Source organism: Manihot esculenta, chromosome 13, assembly GCF_001659605.2.
Source record: "Manihot esculenta cultivar AM560-2 chromosome 13, M.esculenta_v8, whole genome shotgun sequence".
NCBI classification, from domain to species: Eukaryota; Viridiplantae; Streptophyta; class Magnoliopsida; order Malpighiales; family Euphorbiaceae; genus Manihot; species Manihot esculenta.
The window spans coordinates 713,649-736,822 of record NC_035173.2 but is presented as its reverse complement, the minus strand read 5'-3'; the positions used below and the strand labels follow the sequence as shown (position 1 = coordinate 736,822).

The window sequence follows — 23,174 nt, the reverse complement described above, 5'->3', positions numbered from 1 at the left end:
GTGCTGTTTTTAAATTGGATAATACTTTAACACGCAGGTGGATGAAATTGAAATGCCAATTCAAGTCTAACTATGGAGAAAGCTATTGTATATCTGCAGAGTTTAAATATATATTGGGAGTGGAGGTTATTTCGACCGAAAGAACATGTGTTTGTGTGCTACAATGACAAGTTTCCTATGGATATTGGGGACAAAGGAGGTATTGTTTCAATTTTTCATTGTCGACGACTGTGGCAAGTCTTGGCCTTCTTCCATTGTTAAAAAGTGTGGAGTCCAACTTCTCTACGATGGTGATATTGATGATGGAGCAAGTGAAGGTGAAAATGGCGTTGATGAGACATTTGCCTCTCCTCTCTTATTAAATTTTATCAACTTCTTTTGTAAGTGCGTCGTAAGTTGATCATTTTCTCTAGAATTATATCAAACACTGTTCTTGCTACAAACTACAAATGTATGTATTTCAGAATTTGTATAATACAATAATACTTAATTAAGAAAATAATGATTTATTTTATCAGAGAATAATTCAAGTGAATTTTCACCAAAATATGTATGATTATAATTTTTTAAAAAATTTAAAAATTAAAGAAGATAATTAAATGATTGTAAAATTTTTTTATTTCAAATCAAATTAATAAAATTATAGAGTAGTTTAAAAAAAAAGTCATCGTTTTGTGGAATGCTTTGATAAAGTAATTGGATGCCTACTAATACTGAATTGATTGAAATTAAGAGCCCATTCCGTCTTTGGGAACCCTAAAAATATAGATTCAAAGTACAATCCATTAATAAATTTTTGGCCGGATCTACATGAGAAAAAGCTTTATCTGATTTGAATGTGTAGATGTAAAAGGGTTGAATATTTGTAAAAATTAAATTATTTAAATTTAAAATTTAATTTATATCAATAATATTTAAATTTATTTATTAAAAAGTAATTCAAATTATATAAATAGTTTTAAATCTAATTATTATTATTCGAATAAAATTTAAAATTTTTTAATTTTATATATTTTAATTAATAATTTATATAAAAAATATTTTTTATTAATAATTTTTATTTAAAAAATTTAATATTTTTAAAGAATATTTAAATTTAAATTTTTAAATAAAAATATATAATTTTTTTTATAAATATTATTATAAAATATATTTTTTATATTAAATTAATTATTTATATAAATAGATTCTACCTTAAAATCTATTTAAATTCATTCAGGTTTTAATTTTTAAATTTAAATTCAATTAAAATTCGATTATAAGGATCGGTACAGAAAATACTCCTCCATCCGTAGTTGAAAGGGATACTCACACTGTCGAGTGACTTTTGAATATGAACTCGTCGCTTGTCGTTCCATAGAAATGCAGGCCAGAGAGAAATTACAGATGGAAACACCACCGTCGCTTTCCTGTCCTTCAACGCCTCGATGGAACGTTGAGAGGCCCTTCCTCACCGGCCGTTTCCTCCAGGTTTTTGTTCTTCCCTTTCCCTTTCCCTTTTATTTTCAACTCACAATTTCCTAGAGAAACAAACACTCCCACCAGTTACAGTGAATGAAGTAGAAATTCCATCAATTCTCTCTCTCACACACACAAATATCTTCGTCTGAGCACATCACTTCAAATGCGTTGTCTTTTATGGAAAGCACATTGGCTGAAAGCATTTACTTAATGATTACTTCTTTTAATCCCCTTTTTGCTGTTTAAGAAAGTAGAGGGAATTCTTCTTGAAATTGATCCTTATTTTACTGAAAATTGTATTGTACAATAACCTTTTTTTCCAATTTCTGTTTAGGAAACAAAAGGAATCTCGAGGCTTGCTGATACAAAGGGACTATCCTTAGATTCCTTTAGGTGTGTCTGCTCATGAATTTGGTTCAATGTCTTTGTCTTAATTATCTTGTATCATCTCATTTTGCTCTTTTCTTTTTCTTTTTTTAAATATAATTTATTATTTGATATTTCATATTTTTAATGAGATGAGTTACCATGTTTGTAAAAATAAAGGGTTTTTGTATAAAACTATAAATATATTTTGTGTATATTTAAGCAGCCCGGGAATGGACAAGGCCATTGGCTGTTATGATACCGCAGTTCAGGTATGCCTCACAGCTCTCAAATGCTTTTGTTTTTCAAATGTTCTTGCTTTCTTTTTTCATCTTTTCTTTTTCCTTTTCCCAGTATGAGATATACATGTGTTATATATAATCAATTAATAATTATACTGAACTCTCTAACTGTCATTTCTTTTGTTATTATTTGAACATATTTATGAAATGCAGATACAAAATAGAAATTTTACTTTAAAGTTAAGGAAAGCATGCTATACTGGGATAACAAAATTCATTTTGCTCTCTATTGCATGGGGTTGTTTAGAAGTTGTAAGATTGCAGGACGAAAAAAGAAACTCATGTTTTCATGGATCTAAGTTACTTTTTGTGCCCCCTGAGAGACGGACATAGATGCAGCAACATACAACTCTCGTACCATCTATTTTGACTATGTTGTGAAATGCTTTATTGTCTTGTTGACAAACAGTGGAAGACATGTTTTGGGTTCATAATTTGGTTATTGTCTTTGGAAATTTTCCATGGATAATAACTGATATTTTGTTTTTCTTGCAAATAGGAACTTATTGTCATCGACGATCTCATGTCTGCTTTAATTGGAATTGAAGGACGATATATTTCGATCAAAAGTGTCCATGGAATGGAGGATTGCATTACTTTTCAGGTTGATGCTTCAATGGATTTGGCACTCCAGGTATTATCCCTACTACATGAATTTGGCAACTTGGGAAATTATGCTTAGTTTAACTTATTTGGCCATTCCCTTCTGGTTTAAACCATTTACTAATGCTATTGCCATAGGTTGCTGTCTTGTTAATTGTTGGTTTGCTAACTGGATTGAAAAATTGATAGATGTTTAGTGTTCTATTTTATTCATTTTTGCCTCTAGTTTCCATCTGTTCTGAAGAGCAGCTCAAGACAGTAGAGGTTTAATTTTGATTTCCTGGTCTTGGGGATGGATGTAAATTTCTAGAATTATTGAACATTTTGGGTATTGCAATACTTTATCTACGCTTGTATTCTCATACTTAAAATGCACAAATCATTTTGAATTCCAGGAGAGCACTCTTGAACCTGTGCTTGTTAGTTTATCCATTTAAGATAGTGAAGAATCTGACCCATGGACTTCATTGATTTGTGATAAACCAAAAATCATTATAAAATCATTTGAACTGATGACCACCTGTTATATCAGGAATTAGCAAAACGGGTGTTTCCTTTATGTGAGAGCTATCTACTGATTGACCAATTTGTGGAGTCAAGGTCACAATTCAAGAATGGTGTAGTTAATCATGCATTTGCTGCCGCACTCAGGGCACTTCTTCTAGTAGGTCTTTTCTTCAGTAATTTGTGTGATATTTGCATTGTTTCCATTTTGTCTGTATTTGGAATTGTTTGCTGCTTCTATTAAATATTCATGTGCTTAAACTTATGTTCCATGTGGTTGCTGCTAGTGCATTCCATTCCCGTCAATATGACTCTGCAATTTAGCCACAAGATAACAAAATCCTATATATATATATGATAGAGAGTTACATGTAAACCAAAGTAAAATAAAAAGAACGCCTCCATGTGAGTCAAAATAGGACAAGAACTTGGGATTGAATTTCATATAGGAAAACAAATAAACCTAGGAGGATAAAAGACCTTGGAATTCTTGTTTTCGGTAAGATCTGAATTCCTGCTGTAAACCTTTGTTTAATTCATTGCTGAAGGTCATGAAGCTTCACGTGTCAAACACTTATCAAGTGCAAGACCCTCTTGTGCAAGTCATAATGCCTTCTGTAACAAGTAGTTAAATGAAAACAATTATATCTGGACTTTGTGTGCATTCACTCTATGCCACTGGCTGGTATGTTCTCTTAGCACAAAACATGGAATTCCATGGCCATATTGAAGGACTGTTTTGGTTCAGTTCAAAGCTTGCATTCTTTGCTTTGTACATACGAGTGTTTCTCCTAACTCAATTGTCATTGGGACATTTCGTCAGGATTACCAGGCCATGGTAGCACAGCTTGAACACCAATTTCGACTTGGAAGACTTTCCATACATGGGTTGTGGTTTTACTGTCAGGTTTGACTTTTTCCTAAACCTACATGCATCATTTCTTGGATTTTCTTTCTTTGACAGTTTTGTTCCATGTTGTAATGCAGCCCTTGATGGGTTCCATGCAAGCATTATCTACTGTGGTAAAGAAGGCTTCAGCAAATAATTGTACAGGTTCTGCAGTCCTTAACCTCCTGCAGAGCCAGGTAAAATGTCATATCTGATTGACTTAACTTGTTTAGTCAATAGATTACTGTTTTGACATAACTGTCTCTTTTGTGAGCTTAACTTTCTCCAGTGGTTCACATTCGTCTCTAACACAGCTTTTGCTATATTCAGTCAAAGGCCATGGCTGGTGATAATGCAGTGAGATCATTGCTAGAGAAGATGACACAATGTGCAAGCAAGGCTTATCTTGGCATATTAGAGAGGTAAATTGCCCAAGCATGTTATTCTATCTTTTTAAGATTGTTAACTTTGCAATACACTAATCGTTTGGATGATATACTATAGCAATGTAGGCTACAAATTATATGTTAAAAAATTGAAGCATATAAACCTAATGTTCTATCTTGCTACTTGACTCTGTTTTTGTCCCCTTTCTTGTTAATAATGCTTGGAAACTACAGAATAAGATCATTCATGCAAATCATATTGGAGTTTAGCATCATGGTGACCTTATTGTGTTGTCACTATGACATCCATGATTAAGTTACATTGCTTAAAAGATTCAATGTCTCTTATTTTATTTTATTTCATTTTGTTCTTGTAATATGACAGAGTTGCTTAGAGAATATCAGTTGCTTTAGGTAAGTAGGATTCATAATCTGATCATAATATATATTGTACATAGACACGATGGGCTAGTTGCAGTCCAATTTCAGGCTGGAACCACTGGTTTCATAGGCTTTCCAGTTTGAAAACAGTTATGGTTTGAAAAACGGTTACAGTTTAAAACGGTTCCAGTTACGTTATTTGATTTTTTTTAATGAAAAACTATAACTATATCAATATTTTATACATTACATACGTAAATTTAGAAAATTTATATTTATAATACATCATTTATTTACATATAGTGAAAAAAAGAATTAAAGGGAACTAAATTTAATCAATATAAGTTAAAAAAAAAAAAATTCAAGCTGGTTCCTGTTCAAACCGGCTGATTCTGGTCTGGTTCCAGTTCTGGTTCAAGGAGCAGCAAAATGGATCAATTCTGGTTCTTGGTCCAAACCAGACCGTGACTAGGACTAATCATACAGTTGGAAAAAATAAGGATATATTTGTGTTTTATGCTGTCACCCCTTTGATTTTGGGAGATATACAACTGGTGGAAGATATTGATCCAAGTAAATAAATAGGTTTTATGATTATGTTAAACATGCTGTCCTGGAATATACCTCAAGATTGTGTTGTGACTTGCGAGTTAATTTTCCTTATTTTTCACATTATGGTGTCCTTATGGCATTACAGCCATGTGTCTTCATGTTTCACAGGTTCAGGCCACAGTTTAGTAACATTAGACTGGAGTCTGCTATTTTGTTTTTAAGTGGAAGTTACTTGTGTTACCTATTTGGTTCAAAAAGGCATGATAGATTTTCTAATATTTCTTCCTATTAATATAGCTGTAGTTTGAGAATCCTCTCTGTTTATTCTTTTTACACAGCAGCATATTTTGCCGGTTACTTTGATTCGCACTCTAATGAAATGTGTTTTTAGGTGGATCTACGAAGGAGTCATTGACGATCCTTATGGTGAATTTTTTATTGCTGAGAACAAATGTCTTCATAAGGTATATTAACTCTGTTCAAGATGGTAGGTGTTTTGAAGTTGCTTAAGGTGCTAACAGTTTTCCTTTTACAGGACAGCCTTGCACAGGACTATGATGCTAAGTATTGGAGGCAACGATATAGCCTTAAAGAAGGAATTCCGGGCTTCCTTGCAAATATTGCTGGAACAATATTGACCACAGGGAAATACTTAAATGTTATGAGAGAATGTGGGCACAATGTTCAGGTTTGCATAAGTTTATACTCTTGCTTATGGTATATTAGTTTTGCATGAAGAACAGGGCTCTCTCTTGACACGTGTTGATCTTTCCTTGCCCTGGATTGAATTATTATGTTTAGGTCCCTTCCTCAGAAAATTCCAAATTGATGAGCTTTGGCTCAAACCATCAGTATCTTGAATGCATAAAAGCAGCTTACAATTTTGCAAGCAGTGAGCTCTTAAATCTCATTAAAGAAAAGGTAAGTACCAGTTTTATAACACAAAGAAATTTCCATACATTTTGCTTGAGATTTTTTTTGTTTAAGTGACTATCCGTGGCAATTTCCTTCCATTTTGCCAATCTCCTAAGACAATGTAGATGTTTTTAATTTGCAGTATGATCTAATGGGAAAGCTGAGGTCTATAAAGCATTATCTTCTTCTTGATCAGGTGCTTCTGTTTATTGATATGTGAACCTGAGACTTGAAATCTTCCTTAATATTTCACTATATGTTAAGGAGTTTATGTTTCGATGTGTTGTGCTGAATCAATTTTCTTTGCTTATTGTTTGTATTCCTTCTATATTTTATCAAATTCACTATTTCAGGGTGATTTTTTGGTTCATTTCATGGATATAGCTAGAGATGAGCTTACAAAAAAGCTTGAGGAAATTTCAGTGGAGAAGCTTCAGGTTGCTCCTTATATCTTTTTACTAAAAGGAAAAATAACTGAAGAAATATATTCATGCTCCAGATAGCAAGATCTCATGTTTTCTCTTTTACAATATAGTCTCTTTTAGACCTTGCTTTGCGTACCACAGCAGCTGCAGCAGATCCATGTCACGAGGACTTGACATGTTGTGTGGTAAGCAACTCTTACTCCTTTTTCTTTTGTAGGGTGAATGTACTATATTGAAATGTCATTATAATCTATCCAAAGCTTTTGCTTTCAGGAAAGGACTTCTTTGCTTAAAACATTAGGCACGCTGAAAGATCTAGAGACAAGGGCTTTTTCAGATGATAATGGTACAGAGGAGCCAATGAGCATTACAGGACTTGAGACATTTGCTTTGAGTTACAAGGTAGCTTTCTGGCACAACCTTAAAACATTTTATGGATATTGCAAAATGACATTCTTTGTTTTTGTGGGGGGGGGAGCTACCTCATGTAACAAGTAAAAAATTTGGATCATCTCCAAAGTCCAAACTCCTTTCAGTACCCATTTTTTCGTGGGACTGTAATTCAAATAATGCTTATTTCCTTGAGACCAGTGCAGGTTGGAGGTTCATCTTCTTCACTTCGTTTGATTACTTGATCTTTGATTTTAAAATATTTTACTTGTTAGGAAGTGTTCATTGAATGTTTGGTTTGTGTTTCAGGTTCAATGGCCTTTGTCTATAGTTATTTCAAGGAAAGCCCTAACAAAATATCAGTTGATTTTCCGCTTCCTGTTCCACTGTAAACATGTTGACCGCCAGCTTTGTGGGGCTTGGCAAGTACACCAAGTATGCCAAGAAGCTTTATCAATAAAATGACAAATTTGATAAATTTTACTAATCCAATCAATATACTTTTTCAGGGAGTTCGTGCCCTGAACCTGCGAGGAACTGCCATCCCTAGATCAGCTCTGCTTTGTCGGAGTATGTTGAAATTCATAAACAGCCTTCTACACTATCTAACATTTGAGGCAAGTTTTATCTTATCATCTTAAATTTCTCTTTCACATTATTTTGTCAAGAATTCCAGTACAAATTTATGTTGCATCTATCTCTTCCTCTCTCTCTCTCTCACTCTCTCACAGATGTACAGGTTTTTCCTTAAACTATCATAAGATTGCCATGTGCATTTTGTGCAATTTTGCCCAAAGCCTGAACTCTTTTTTGTTTTCATGTGGTTCCCATGTTGTATAATATTGAATCCCACGTCGATTTGGGAATAGAGGCAATTTAGGTAGTAGACACTCCTACCCTTGAGTTAGATTTTGGATTGAGTTAGGTCTATCCCAAATTTAACGAGTTAGGTCTACCCCAAATTTAACATGGTATCAGAGCTTCTGGGTGGGCCTCTTGTAAATATATCACGTTCCAGTGTAGTATTGAGCGTGAAGGAGTATTGAATCCACATCGGTTTGAGAATAGGGGTAACATGCCATCTTAAACACTCCTTTCCTTGAACTAGACTTGACCCAAATTTAACACATAACATGACTCCCTGACTGCAACTTGGAATTAGTCTAATATGTCTTGGAAATCAAACAAATTCCTAAACCAAAATTGTCCCCCTCTCCCTAGTATCAAGTAATTTGTCTATGCTGCTCCTTGACCCTCAATATGGATCCTAATAGGAGAAGAATATTTAGATTTGCATGATTGTTTCTGATCTGCCAAAGTTTCGTGGTGTCAGGCTTGTTGAAGGGTTGGGTTAACTCTATCAACAAGGAAAAAGGAAAAGAAGAAAGAACTGATGACAGTAATCTGATTTCATGATGGACAGTACCATACTTATTTGGCGTGTATTTATTTGATGAAGAATACACTTCTTTTCCTCAGGTTCTTGAACCGAATTGGCACATGATGTGTAATAAAATGCAGAATGCCAAAAGTATAGATGAGGTAAGGCCGCCATCAACTTTTGGGATTCATATTTATTTTGCAATACTTAAGCAACTGTCTTCCTATGGTGTGAAGTTAATTTTGATGGAGAAGTGTATATTTGTGGAACAGGTTATCCAGTATCATGATTCGTTCCTTGATAAATGTCTCAAAGAATGCTTGCTGCTTTTACCAGAACTACTCAAGGTCTGTTTTTGAAATCCAAATGGTAGTTATTTAGATAATTACATTTATTGAATTGGATAGAGGAATGCATTCAATGAATTGGATAGAGGAATTGAATGTATCTGTACAATAAGAAATTAAACAGTGAAGCAGGAGAAAGTAAAAATATACATACGGTGAAAATGATAGCACAGAGAAATTGCACTTTTTCAGCAACAAATACCTGTTTTCTTTATTCTTAAAATGATGAGAGACAATGAACAGCCGCAGTTGAGATTAGAAGAATGTCAGGCCTTCTGGAAGGTGGTGACTAGTGAGAGGCCTTCTTCTACTGGTTCGTTGGATAAATCACTGGAAGAGAGGCCTACGACCATCTCTTTTGATCTCAGTGGCAAAGGTTCCCCTAGCAGATTATTCTCTCTAATCCAATTTTATAAAACATCCTGCAATTCCTACTCATCACATCTCTGCTCTGTTGGCAGCTCTTGGTCTTCTGGATAAACAGATTTTGTCTCTATTTCCTCCAGATCCTGTGAACACCTTACTTGGAACCTTCCTGAAGCTTGAGATATTATGCTTAATTTGAGATGTAATTTTTAGGTTTTAATAAAAGACAATGTTACTTCAACAGATGGAAACCAGCCAATAATCCTTGATGGCATGAAATCCACCGATCTTGATTCGTGATTCTCATTTTTTGTCATGTGAGGCTTTTTCTTGAGATTCATATTTCTTGTTGCAGAAGGTGGAGAAGCTGAAATTACTGTGCCTGCAGTATGCAGCTGCAACTCAGTGGTTGATATCGTCTTGTATTGATATTCCAAAGGTGGAGGAAGTCTCTGATGCTTCACTCATGTCAGACAAGTCCAAGCAATGGAGATCAAGAAGCTTATCTCTGGCACTAAACAAGACAACTCAGAATATAACAGTCACAGAGTCCATACTGTAAGTCTGAAGAATGTGGATGTGAAATGGACATATGAACATAGTAAACTCCCTCACACTTACTCTTAACATGTTGCAGCAAATTTGAGAGGGAATTCAATGCTGAACTTCAGAATCTGGGACCAATCTTGAGCAGCAATTCCCAAGCAGAACCATATTTGACTCATCTTGCACAGTGGATACTTGGCATCAGAAACGACCAATAAAATTTAGTATTGTTTGTCTAATCATTGATATGAGTTGGTGTGTGAATACATTTTCCACTTTGCGTTTTGTACTGCAGGTTTTCTAGTTATTATCGTGTGGAGAGCGGAATGTCGATTCTCTGTTGCATCTTGGGATTCCATCTTTGCTTTGATATTGTAAAGTTTGCTTGCAGCCTCAAGGATAGCGTAATGATATCGTTGGTTTAGGTTCCAACGTAGTCGATTTTTGTGCATTTCAAGCGTTTTCTAGCTAGGTAATCGCATGTTTACGTCCTGGCTAAATGGAAGATCCGAGCCATGATGGATAATTTTCAGAACTGAATACTGCTTGTAATTTGTTAGAACAATCATTTTACGCGTAAAACAAGAGCCGACGGTTTTACCTTGATAATTTCAGATATTAACGCGATATCTTCACTGCATGATCTCCAATTTTGAAATGCTAGGCATTGTACCTTAATTCTCATTCATACTACCGAGAAAAGCATTTTGTCATTATATATGGAAATTTAAATTTATATGTATAAGCATAAACTCAACAAAAATTTTACAAGGCCGCTTAAGCATCCAGATCAACGTTTTCTCTAAAGAGCTTGCTTTTATCTCTTAAAGAACCATGAAACTCAGATGCCAGAAGGGTCTTTTTGTGAATATCTGAAAAGGGACTAAAACGTAGAACTCAACCGGCAGACGTTCCAATAACAGGGCAAAAGTAAATGGTCCGAGCGTGCAAATTTATTTAGCCTATCTTATCATTCCGACAAAACACTTGAAAGCTTCAAGTGCTTTATAAATCTATTAGTAACATACATAAATAAATAAATGATCATAAAGATTACAGACAGATTTTTTTTTTTTTTTTTTTGGCATGGATCCTGATATAAGATACCAATACAAAGTTAAAAAGACCACCGTAAATGGCAACAACTATTTACACCAGATACCAGAAAACAAGCCAAACACTTCTCTTTCAACCCTTCCCTATTTCCATTCTCCACCATTGCAGTTCAGGTCTTACGGCTGAGAAATTAATGTAGCTTTATTCTTTCCTTCTGCAGCAATGCTCTAAAAGGTGTTTCCCCAATGCAATTGGACAGCCCACGAGGCAAAATTTGCTATTTTCTTTGCTGGCACATTGCACAGATGGTAGCCGACCTGATATTTGCAAACGTACAATGTTCACATGACCAGTGGCCTGAATCATCAATATTTCTGCTAGGGCCACTTGATCTGGAAGTTGAACCCTTGCCTCTCCCACTTCTCCCCCTGCTGCTTCCACCTCCCAAGCTCTTTGAGCTTGTTGTCCTGCTGCACGCACCATGAGAGTCCACATCTGATAGACCATTCTCCAAAGCTCGAACTAAATTCTCGAAATAGTTCCGAGTCACACTGTACTCCAACAAAGAAGATATTCAAAAAAAAATAAAAGTTCAAAGATAAAAGAAAAGAGCAAATAGTTAATGCTATGAACTCCAAACTACAGCAAATACATGAATTCAATCAAGTTATTGACTAATGGTCTCCCCAGTGTTCTTTATATAGAAGTCTAAAACAAGCATCCAATTAGTGGAATTCCACAGGAAAGAAAAGTGTACTCCCAAAGTTTATTTATTTGTTTCCTTTCCACTCTCATGCCATGATAGTAAAGCTTGTGTCTCAAGTATGCCCACGATAACGCTCAAGCTAAACAACTACAATGTCAGCAGACCAAGTACAATCTAAAGCCAAATTTAAGGCATATAATCGTCTACAACACAACTTATCAACATATCTAATACTCCTTCCATCCCATAATTTTTATCTATCTTTCCTTTTTTTACCCTAAAGTTATTGTTCACTTTCCTTTCTTGCACTGTAATAACATAAATTGACTATTATAATTTTATTTAATTTTATCTTATTTCCAAAAAACCTCTCAAATCATCTTTTAGTATTTAATAAAATTTAATATCTTTAAGATGGATACAATTGAAAAATTAATAAAAAAAAAAAAAGCTAAGTAGACAAAAATTATGGGATGGAGGGAGTACAATATCTTGTTTGGTATTTACTGGAGAGAACAAATGGACAGCAATTTACTTTTCCTAAAATATCCTCACTACTGGGCAAGTCTTATAAGTCAAAGTTGAATATCCAGCCAAGAGAGGAGGGGAAAAAGACAAAAGAGGAAGGACTAGAAACCTGGTCAATCCAGCAAGTTTGGTGCGGAACTCATTGAAATCCTTTGATGGGCCCTCTGAATTTAGATAAGTTTGGAGCTCCTTCTCAGCACATTGATGAAGGCGTTCCAAACCAGACTCAGCTTCACCTGAGAAATGGTTTCTGTGATTAAGAACACAAGGATAACATATCAGGTTCAAAAAGAAGAGATAACCTACCTTGCAAATACTCAAAGAATATTCTCTTGCCATGTTCATGCTCAGGTAAATAATATCCATAAGCATAAGTCCATTTCAAGACTCGCCTGCATTCAACTATCTGTGAATGTCATGAACAATTAGGAGTTAGTGTATGGTACTTTTAGAATACATATTAGAAGAAAGAAGTATAAATCAAGTTGCATAAGAATCATAGCTTACCTGTAACCAGGCCTCAGTTATGAACTTTAGCTGTGACTCCGGTTGACACTGTATGTCGCTCAACTTCTCGAGCTACAAACTCACAAGATCATCACTCTCAGAAAGTTACAAAACCAAATTAGACCTACTTTGGAGAAGGCAAACATCTGATATTAAGATGTATAATACAGATCCTTTGAGAACATACCTTAAAGCCACAAGAGGCACAATTTCAATTGAAGACTCAGCACTGTTTTTATACGAAGCTAATCAAACAGCAAAAAAGATATACTTTGGACTATTTACAAGAGTTTCATATAAGGTTTCATCTGGGAGGTGATATAGTATTAGGCTGTTTCTTAAAATATTAAATTTTCCTGAATTAATAAGGGAAAAGTACGGCATTGCACCCTTACACTTCATTTGGAAGCAAGGATTGGGAAAAGAAAAGGTCAAAAATAACAAGGTCTATTGTTTGGAATTTTAATTGAGGTATTAAAAGAAATGAGTAGGGATTAGTTATCCCTTCAAACCGCACATCATTTCCCATTAAGATTGCCAATATTTTGTAAATACAAGTATTCTAACTTTCACACTTGAAATCTTTTCATATCCATTGAAATTTCAAACAGGAGAAATTACTTAACCTATAAACTTTTCCTTTCATATTCAAAAAAAATCCTCATAGTGTTAATCTTTTATTCTGACCTATTCCACTGTTACTTCTATTCTGGCCTATTCACCACTAAAATTTTCCTTCTTTACTTATTGCACAATATGGAATTACTTTTTACAACCAATATGCACAGCTTTCTCTATAAATCCTGGCACTCGACCAATCAGCACAAATGTATATTGGAAAAATAATAGGTAAATTATCCTCAGTTTAGCACCATCCTATTAAACATAACGTATTAGACTTGTTCACCCTCCACCCCTTTTTCTTTTTTTCTTTTCCTTTTTTCCCCCTTTTGTCCATTTGAGCTGGGGTGAATTTCAAATAAGCCAAGCATAGTTGTTAAATTGAGAACCAAAATCCTCATTTTTTTAATCGATAATCAAGAATAAAATTGTAAGATGCAGTTGAAAACTCAATTTAAAATAATATATATCCATTTGCAGATATATTTCCCACTAATTTTATAAAAAGATATTAAATATTCAATTGCAAATAATGTCTATATATAAATTTTAAATCCAAATTACGCACTAACTAACCATAAAATCAAAGTGATTCAAATGACTTTATTGTGGCCAAGCTCAAAGTATCAAACTAGCAAGTTTAAATTTTTCAGAAAAGAAATGAAAACTATCTTGGGCCATTTTCCGCTTCTTTTTTCATTAATTTGTTGTCCTCCTGGGTTTTCTCTCTCAATTTGTTGCCCTTCTCTTTGTGAATTGATGAACAATCTATTCTCACAATTCACCTTCATGCATGCAATTCTTGTCTGGTACTTGTGATTCACCATCACATTCATATTGTTCAGCTAATCATTAAATAGTTATGCCAAAATCCGCCACCGGTTGTAACATGTGTGACAGACTTGGCAGTAACATATGATTCATATCATGAATCATACAACTAATAATAATGGAGCCAAGCAAAAACGGTGCTTTACAGGCTCATCCTCAGAGATGACCTGGCCAGTGGAACCGGACTGAGCCCCCAGGTCAAACCCAAACTGCATTAAGGGAAGCACCAAGCAGACCAAACCAGACCTCTCAATAACCAAAACCGGAACCAACTCAAGCTGGAAGCCAAACCATCATTGAACCAGACCAAACCAAGCCCTGAACCATCTTGAACTGGACCTGGCTAGTGTGCTGGTTCATTCCCTTTCTCAACCCAGACTGGCCAGGGGACAGGTCTACTCACCCTTAACCAAAAATCAAGAAATAACCTTCTACTATCAAAAAATACTGAACCATGAGAACCGACCATACAATTATAAGTAAACGGCTACTGGTCAGAAGTTCAACTTACATGCACAGTCTGCATTTGCTGTAGGTCTGCCAGTGCCTTTTGCCTAGACTGCAGTTAGAAAGGAAAAGGTCAGAATCAAATTTGAAACTAATAAAATACAGAACCAAACATTCCAAATAAACAAACACCTCAACTCCAAAATAAATCATTAACTCTACTTTGTAAAAGAAGGGGTTCCCAATAAAAAAGTTAAATGCCTTAACACTAGGCTCTTTCCTCCGGTGTTGTTAAAAGGCGAAAAAAGGCGAGAGGCGAGGCGAGGGGGTGGTAGGCGAGGAATCTGCACAAAGGCAACACCTTAGTCCACTAAGGCGCTAGGTGAGAGGTGCTAGAGGCGATGCCTCACTGAATCAAGGCCTTTTTTAAAAAAAAAAACAATGGTTTTAAACAACAAAAGAGAAATCCTAGACTCTCCATCTCTTGCTTTCAAACAAGAGATAACACTTCTGCAACAACTAAAATGCAAATTTCTTACTCTTTATTGCTCCTAATACCATCAATCAGGTATGTATCTCCTCTCTCTCTCTCTCTCTCTTCTTCTTCTTCTTCTTCTTTCTCCTCTCTTCTCTCCTACTGCACCTGCACAGCTGCATGTCTTCTTTTTTTAATTTTTCTCTCTTCTCCTTATTTCCTTCTCTTTCTCATCATCAATTCTCTCTTTGCTGGACTTGGCACATCATCAAATCCTCTTTCTCTTTTCCCATTTTTTTTTTAATTTCTCTCTCCTTCTGTTGCTGCAAATAATATATATATTTCATTTGAACATGTATTTTTCCTTTTAAATACAGGTGTCCATTGAAGTGTTTATATGTATATATATGTATACTTAAAATATATAAGAAAATTTTGGCTTTGTCGCCTTTTTTAAAAAGGCGTTGCCTCGCCTCTCGCCTAAGGCAATAGGGGACCTTATCGCCTTAGTGTAGCCTCTCTCTCTCGCCATGATAACACTGCTTTGCTCAAAAGATCACCACACACAGTTATAGTAACTATATCAAGAAGCACAGGCAATTGTAAAAATGGTCAAAAGAAATCAATAATAAATCTCTTTTTTTATAAAAAAAAAGAGCCTCAGGCCTAAATGCATTTAAGACGAGATTCTCTTCTCAAAGATCATTGCATCAGTTTAGCTGTATCAGTAAGCATAGTCATTCATTAATATTGCACTAAACCTACAACTAATGACATGGGTCCGCATACCCATCCCCTTTGCATCTTAATTTTGGTTGCAAGTTATTATCCTTTTTTAAGTTAATAAAGGAATAAACATTGTAAACACTATGCTTTGTATTTGCACATGATAAAATAATATTATATGCATAAATGAATGCATAGTGCCTGATTTAACTAAAAAAATAACAATAATATTTCAAAAAACTATTTCAAAATAATGCATCGAGGGTGGTTTTTATCTGCCCCCCATTAAGGTTGAGACTTAAGTAAGGCAGCACCCATTAGGACTTGTAAAAATTGCCATCCCTAACATAAAACAACCAAAAGTTCTACATGCCAAATGCCAATACCTAATGCCTTTTTTTCTACTTCTCAAGTAGAAAATTCAACCTAAAACTTCAGATCCAAGACCACCTAAAGATGCTTCCAAATTAAAAAACATCACATAGCATAGCACTTCCCTTAAATACTGTTGACATCACAAAGTCAAACAAATTGTGACATTTCATCTTTACAACAATTAAAGAGAAGAAACGGCAATATATCATGAACTGTCTAATTCACATAGCATCACATAAATATTATGACCACTTACAGATTGGTTGGTTGCCCATCGTTCATAATAATGAGTATATCTCTCTAGAGAGTTTTTGGCCATTTCTCTTCTCTTTTCAGCCTCATCATACTGTTGAGTTCAGGAAATAATCTTACTTAGTAACACAAGACGATCATATTCCAAACAAGAAGGGGAAGAATAAGAAGAAATGCGCAGATGTCTTGAGATATATAAGAAATTAAAAAAAAAATCTAAAAATATATGATATACCACTCCCTCTTGCTTTGCTGTTTCATAACGATTGCATGCATAAAAACCACCAGTCCTTTCTCCATGATCTGACCATGCACCAAGGCAAAGCCTGCAACCATAGATGGGGAGATGAATGGATTATATTGTTCCAATAATGAAAAAGCACAGGAAGTTCACGAAGTTTTAAAAAAAATAATAATAATTCATAGCATATTTTACAAGTGGAGAGTTTTCAATGACCCTATGTCACTTGGACTTGGAAACAGATCCCTATGTTTGACTTGTCAACTTTCTAAATAGAAAATATGGAAATATGGACCTAAGTTTAGACACAGGTGCTTGGATATGTATGTTGTATAAAATAAACTAAAATAAAAAGTATGAAGTCATATAGTAATAACTACAGTCTAAAATAGATGATCAAATATATCGTCCAGAATACAACCAAATAACTATTTTGATCTAAATACATGCTCTTCGTCTTGACAGAAAAGAAAATACTCTATTTGCATGAATATATCACTCAAGTGTCCGAGTCAATGAATATGTGTCGGACACATATTCCATGTTGTATTCTATGAAGCATCGTGTTCACGCATCATGACAAAATAAAGAGTCAGGATATCTGAGCATTGACCAGATATTTCTATAGAAATGATATGCAGCAGAAAGAAAATCTTTAATTGCTATTTGCTAAGGAAATGCACAACATATACAGGGAAGTGAAATTTTAAATCGCTCTTGCTTAGTGTTCAAGGACTCAAATAAAGTTGCATGATTGCATGGCACCCAAAAGAAAATACCAATGTTTCTGCGCAGGATAAAAAAAGCTGAAGAGAGGAATTTCCATAACGAAGAGAAAAAGAGAGTGAGTGGGCATGTTTGAGCTTACCAGCAAAACTCAAATTGACAAGGCGGTGTGCAAGTAATATGCATACAGCCCTGGTTTTTCTCGATTGGCCGTTTGCACTTTGGACAGGGTTTGGAATTAGCCAATATCCTGAAATCAACATAATATGTCATTCCACTTAAAGCATGGATAAGTATGAAATATATTCACTTTTGAGCACCCATGCACGTGCATGCATATGCAAGCACACGGCATGAGTGCATGAAAACACCCATGCAGAGCTGTTACAAACATAGACCAACACAAGCCTTTTCATCCAACAAGGAACTGGAGTGAGAATAGGAAGATACCAGTACAAGTCAACCATGCACGCAGACCCACATAAGAACATATGTGCAAACACACCAAAAATGCACCAATCCACACAAGCCCTTTCACTCCACACACAGCTTGAAAGTGGAAATAAAGGAAAAGGTAAGAATGCACACCAACCAACCAACACATGTTGGTGTAACCCATGCACAGATGCACCTATACAAGTCCTTTCCTCTGGTAAGGTTTTGAAGTAAACAAAGGAAGCTACAAATGGAATGGACCACTACTAAAAGTTTTGCCAAATTAATCAACAGTAGCAAGACAAATGTATTGAGGATAGGCCAACTAAAAACCTACCACTTGCCCTACTTTTTCTGCTAAACAAGACTACCAACAATCAACCTCTTGTATTTACTAGGGACCAAACCCTAGTCAAGCTAAACTAAGAAGGATTATAATGAGTTCCTACTTAAGAGATTTTCATCAACTTATTGGGATGCTTTTAGTGCACAACATAACTGACACAAATATCGTATATAAAGGGGCTAGCTAGTCCAACAAGGGCCAAACAAACATTCCCTTATTCAGTTCAATAATTTGTATTGCCTTATCTTAACATCCCATTTTGCCAACATGACTTAATTAGAGAGGAACAAAACCAAATCCTAGTTCTTATTCCTTACCAGTTCATATTTTCAGACTCGGCACTATTTTTTAGAATCCACTTGGCTACAGTTCCACAATCAACAGGACGATGGGCTTCTTCAGTACACTGCCAGAGTCAATATGACAATGATATTAGTATTGATAATAGCAAGAAAACAAGGACCACTAGACATGCATAAATGCAGACATATCATAAAAACACTGTGCAAGAACCATAAGAAAAAACACAAATTTTGACCAATTCAGAGATGCTCACATTCCAACAGAAGCTATATGAGCAGCGACAAGTTACATCATAGCTTCCACTGCCAACAATAAAATCCACAGCATAATCACATCCTGGAGCAGGGCACCATTTGGTCTGCAAAATAACAAAAAACAAGAAAGGTGAATATAACAAAAAATATGCCAAGTTTTTCCAGTGAGATATCATAAACCACTAAAAGAAAACGACTACCACCTGAACATATGTAGTGAAGAAAAAGGCACTAGTCTGAATAACATAGAAAGCATGAAAAACTCAGGAAAAAGGAAGTCAAAAAATCTGAGGAAATTTTAGGAATTAAGGTCTAAATTTGATGTTAACAGAGACATCATTGATACTTCTAGCCAACACTAGATCCCTATTCCCTAAGCTAAAAATCTTTTGAATGCTGAATTAGGGCTGCCATAGTTGCCCCACATCAAGTACATAGAATTGATGAAGAATTTTGATTTATAATGAACTTAATTTGGGCAAACTGAGATCTCTATGCTGGTTTGCATTTCCACCAACTATATAGATTTGGAAAATAATAATGTGCAAAGACTGCTGCTCAAGTCTATTAGTGAGCCTTGAAAATTCATAATCCCTTATCATTTACTATCTATTGCAAAAATGTCCATTCACAGTTGAACAACATCCAGGAATCCCTGAACAGAAAGAAAAAACAGAAACAGAGGTAAAGCCTATTATTAAGAGAGCAAATATTGAAACATACTGATGTTGTGAATCAACAAGACCCAAACAGTAATAACAAAAACCTAAATCTTAGGTCAAAAGGTACGATTTGACTTGAAAAGAAAGAGGGCATAAGCAAAAGTAGGGGAATGTTGTGAATGCTAATTCCAAAATGCTCTATTTTCTTATACAATTGCATTTTACATGGATATTACTCTATTCAAAATGAACTTCATAAAACACATACAATATTATTCATTTTCAACTCAAAAGGATGGATGACCCTTTAATTTGCAAACAGTGCAACAATACCTTTCTGTTGTCCTCAACATAAGATCTAATGAAATAGCGGGAATACTTTTCCTTGTCTTCATCAGAAGCCAACTCATTAATCATATCTTGACCAACAGCAGCACTGCAGGAAGGATCAGGACATCGCAACATCAAACATCCAGGACCATCATTAATAGCTGTGCTTATGTAGCCTGCATAGGAATATAAAAGGGGCAAATAAGAGCCTCGAAAATTAAGCATTAACAAGCCCAAGAAGAGAATATTAAAATATCAATACCAATCTCATCAACATCAATCAGAGAAAAAAAAAGTTTTTACTGCACAATTCATGTAGAAACTGTGAATTACTTGCAATTTTCCTATATACTGGAATTCCAGAAGAAGTTTCGAGCTACTATAGCCAAAACAATGAGTACGAAAAAACAATCATAACTTGTGTATAGTAACACATAGTTTGCTTCTCTTTTAAGAACAAAGAAGAAAGAACCTTACCAAAAGCAAGATATTAGATAATAAACTCCTGACAGATGGAGAGACTCCCTTGACTAAAGACATGAATTCCAATTACTTGGTTCATCTTATACTCTCTTAGTTTCACTATAAAGATACAAATTGACAGATATATCATACATTTATATCTTAAAGCAACAGTCCAAGCCAAAATGGATATGCTTCTATGTCCTACGCCTGGCGCAATTAGTTAGATATCAGAAATCCTGCTCCGAACTGTGGCAGCTGACATCAACAACTAATTTTGCAAAAATTCACCAACCTCTAATGCATCAAATACTCACCACAACAAACAAATTTCAGTCTCAAATTTAACAAGTTCATTGAAAGTTAACTTCGCTGTAGAAGCTCTAGACCAGCCTCATACTTTATGTAAGTTCACTACAGATGCACTAGATAATGATTGTATGCAGAAGAGCATGTCAAATAAGATAGTATTGACATGAATTCAAAACATGGTCATCCCTTTCTAGCTTTTCAAGATTCTAAAGTGCAGTTCCAAACAAAACAAGTAATAAATTTTTAAAAAGGGAATGCTAGAAGTTTTAAGTAACTTTTATTGTTGTTAAACGTACAAATGGCAAAAGGTTGAACCTTTATTTTCTAATACACTGCATAAAACTGGTTTGCTAATTCAATCTGGTGGGATCAGTAAGAATCAGATCTTGGTATTGATGGAAGTAACATATTATGCACTACTATAACAGAAGGAACAGGTTCTTGCTATTCAGAAGTAGAATCCAATAGAAAATACTTTAGAAAGGCAAAAGCAAACAAGAGGATTTTCGCATCCCTAAAACGACACGAACCTTGCCAGCATGTACTACAAAACGGATGACCACAAGCCGCAACATGCAACCTATCACAAGGATAGGTTTCAAAACAAATTCCGCATGTCATCTGTCAGAATTAAAGCACACATCACTCTAAATTTTGCAGATGGAGAATGATTAAAAGTGTGCCAGCAGTAAACAGCTTCCGTGTGTGTGTGTGTGTGTGTAACTGCTTCAACATGAAAGTGCACTGCTTACTTCTCTGCCATCAGGAAATTCAACAACTGGTTTCTCCAATAAGCCAACAACCTTGCGAACCTTTTCTTCATCTGCAAACCATTCATCGTGCACTTTACTGACACTCCTGCAAATTCAAAGAAAATACATATGAAGCACTATAGTCAATGTGATATCAAAGACAAATTATATAAGAGCTTGTAAAGCAAATTGTTTATTTAAATAGCCAGTACAGTTAACAGTGCTGTCAATAAGACAAGTGTCGTAGCTATAATAATGTCCTACCAGTTATAATAACGGAGCAAAATGCTAGCCGAAACCTTGGAAATTGAAAGCACAGTAGATATCCTCATAACATCATCTTCTTGACGTTGACGAATATCTGCTTCACCCAGAACAGTATAGTTTTGCTAACAAAAGGAGAAAAAATACAGGTCAGAGCAAATGATCGACCTAGCAAACCAAATCTCATATCCAAACTAAAAAGCATAACACACAGACCCAATAGAAGCTGAGATTTCTCCCTACATCTATCCCCCCGAAGCTGAAAAGCCTAAATTTTTCAATGAAAGCTATTGATTCCCGTCAGTATTCTCTATTATTTCAAGACCTTAACGGGAGCATGTTTCATAGCCTAACAAGCACTTATAAAACCATACGCAAAAACCGGGCCAATCAACCTGATTAACATTAGCAATTGGACAAAAGAGGATCAAATGATGATCATCCAAGCTTTAAATGTTATAAATAAATAAATAAATAAGCACAACATATTAGCCCCACTCTGAAGCAGAAATAGGAAAATTTAGGTTGACAAAAGAAAATGAAGGTGAAAATGAAAAGGCAAAATCGAAGAAAAAGAACCTGGTAGCGGTGGGAGATAAGGTCATCGGAATCATCGGAATCGTTATCGATGAACTCGTAATCAGCAACATCAGCATCATCGCTGTCAAAAACATCATCACCTCCGCTGTAGAAATCATCATCGGCGGATTCAGCGGCAGCGTCCTGCATATCGAACTCATCCTCCGAGTCCATGGTGAAAATGGTATGAATTAGAAGGAAACCCTAAATGGAGAAATGATTGATTGTGAAATTAGAGATAGTAGAAGGTGGATAACGAAAGAGGGAGGTAGAAAGAGGGTAGAGATGGTAAATTAGAAGAAAAGGGAAGGGGGGAGTGGAGGAGGAGAAGAGAGAGAGCGAGCTGGTTCGAAAGGAAATGAAAGGGAAAGAGCAAAAGATGATTAATTTTGGTAATTTTTATTTATGAAAAATGATTATTAATAATTAGAAAAGGAGAATTTACAGACAAGAGCTTGTCACAGTCACACTCCACCATTGACAAAATAAAAAAAATAAAAAAAGGGTGAGAGACAGAGAGAGACCTTTCGGGTTTTTTTAATGGAGGAGATGGACTGTAATAAAATAGCTAAACTAGCTTTAAAGAAATATTACTCTCCAAAATATAAAAATGAATTTTTTTTAGATGAAAATTAAAAGTTGAAAATTAGGATAAAATCTGAAATTTTTAGATTTATTTAAATATAATTATTATCAATTAAACATGTGAATGAAAAAAAATATTTTATTTTTATTTATTTTTTATATTACATATATACTCTATTTTATACATATTCAAAATAAAATATATTAACTATAAATCATTTAGTAAAATAATTTATTTAATTTTTAATAGGGCAATATAGTAGAGAGTATATTTTAAAATAAAAATAAGTATATTATGTTAAAGTAAATTGTTTAAATAATATTAAATTAATTTGGAAAAAATTAATGATTTGAAGTTTTATAATGTTAAATCTAATTTTAAATTAAAATCTTCATATGTTTAAACTAGTATTTAAAAAATATATTTAATAATAATTTTAACAATCATTTGAATCGAGCTATAAACCATAAACCATATTTTCAATTTATGTGATGTTGGATGCACTCTCTTATTTATATTTATAAAAAATAAATAAATATTTTTTATTTGAAGAGCTATAGTGGAATCCGTGTTCTCCACATATA

At 34.6% G+C, this 23,174-nt stretch overlaps 2 protein-coding genes across 4 annotated transcripts; one reads left to right on the top strand and one right to left on the bottom strand.

Annotated features, from left to right (window-relative positions):
• Positions 1–1,282: 1,282 nt before the first annotated feature.
• LOC110629880 (gamma-tubulin complex component 2) lies at positions 1,283–10,265 on the top strand. Of its 3 annotated transcripts, none has more exons than XM_021777069.1 (21): positions 1,283–1,470; positions 1,796–1,854; positions 2,054–2,099; positions 2,629–2,763; positions 3,265–3,396; positions 4,060–4,143; positions 4,224–4,322; positions 4,456–4,547; positions 5,836–5,908; positions 5,980–6,132; positions 6,246–6,365; positions 6,502–6,555; positions 6,713–6,796; positions 6,895–6,969; positions 7,058–7,186; positions 7,484–7,609; positions 7,684–7,791; positions 8,654–8,716; positions 8,828–8,902; positions 9,624–9,826; positions 9,906–10,265. In XM_021777069.1, exons 1-21 carry the CDS (start codon positions 1,363–1,365, stop codon positions 10,030–10,032), a joined length of 2,145 nt encoding a protein of 714 aa, XP_021632761.1. In that variant the 5' UTR covers positions 1,283–1,362; the 3' UTR covers positions 10,033–10,265. The 3 variants fall into 3 exon arrangements, with proteins under 3 accessions (XP_021632761.1, XP_021632760.1, XP_021632762.1); XM_021777068.2 differs by having other exon boundaries at positions 2,051–2,099; XM_021777070.2 differs by lacking the exon at positions 3,265–3,396 and having other exon boundaries at positions 2,051–2,099.
• A 484-nt stretch (positions 10,266–10,749) lies between these two features.
• LOC110629881 (probable E3 ubiquitin-protein ligase ARI8) lies at positions 10,750–22,474 on the bottom strand. Its single transcript, XM_021777073.2, has 15 exons — positions 22,005–22,474; positions 21,426–21,550; positions 21,162–21,267; positions 20,940–21,030; positions 19,639–19,811; positions 18,643–18,747; positions 18,404–18,492; positions 17,448–17,555; positions 16,574–16,664; positions 16,343–16,432; positions 14,575–14,622; positions 12,612–12,683; positions 12,411–12,510; positions 12,214–12,340; positions 10,750–11,421 (listed from the first exon to the last, which is right to left on the bottom strand). Exons 1-15 carry the CDS (start codon positions 22,176–22,178, stop codon positions 11,148–11,150), a joined length of 1,773 nt encoding a protein of 590 aa, XP_021632765.1. The 5' UTR covers positions 22,179–22,474; the 3' UTR covers positions 10,750–11,147.
• Positions 22,475–23,174: the final 700 nt, after the last annotated feature.

Coding starts and splice junctions, on each gene's coding strand:
- LOC110629880 (XM_021777068.2), top strand. CDS start 1,363: ATGCAGGCCAGAGAGAAATTACAGATGGAAACACCACCGTCGCTTTCC. Junction 6,366..6,501: donor TAAATCTCATTAAAGAAAAG/GTAAGTACCAGT, acceptor TTTAATTTGCAG/TATGATCTAATGGGAAAGCT. Junction 7,792..8,653: donor TACACTATCTAACATTTGAG/GCAAGTTTTATC, acceptor TCTTTTCCTCAG/GTTCTTGAACCGAATTGGCA.
- LOC110629881 (XM_021777073.2), bottom strand. CDS start 22,178: ATGGACTCGGAGGATGAGTTCGATATGCAGGACGCTGCCGCTGAATCC. Junction 21,268..21,425: donor TTGCTCCGTTATTATAACTG/GTAGGACATTAT, acceptor TTGAATTTGCAG/GAGTGTCAGTAAAGTGCACG. Junction 12,684..14,574: donor AGCAAATGCAGACTGTGCAT/GTAAGTTGAACT, acceptor GTGAGTTTGTAG/CTCGAGAAGTTGAGCGACAT.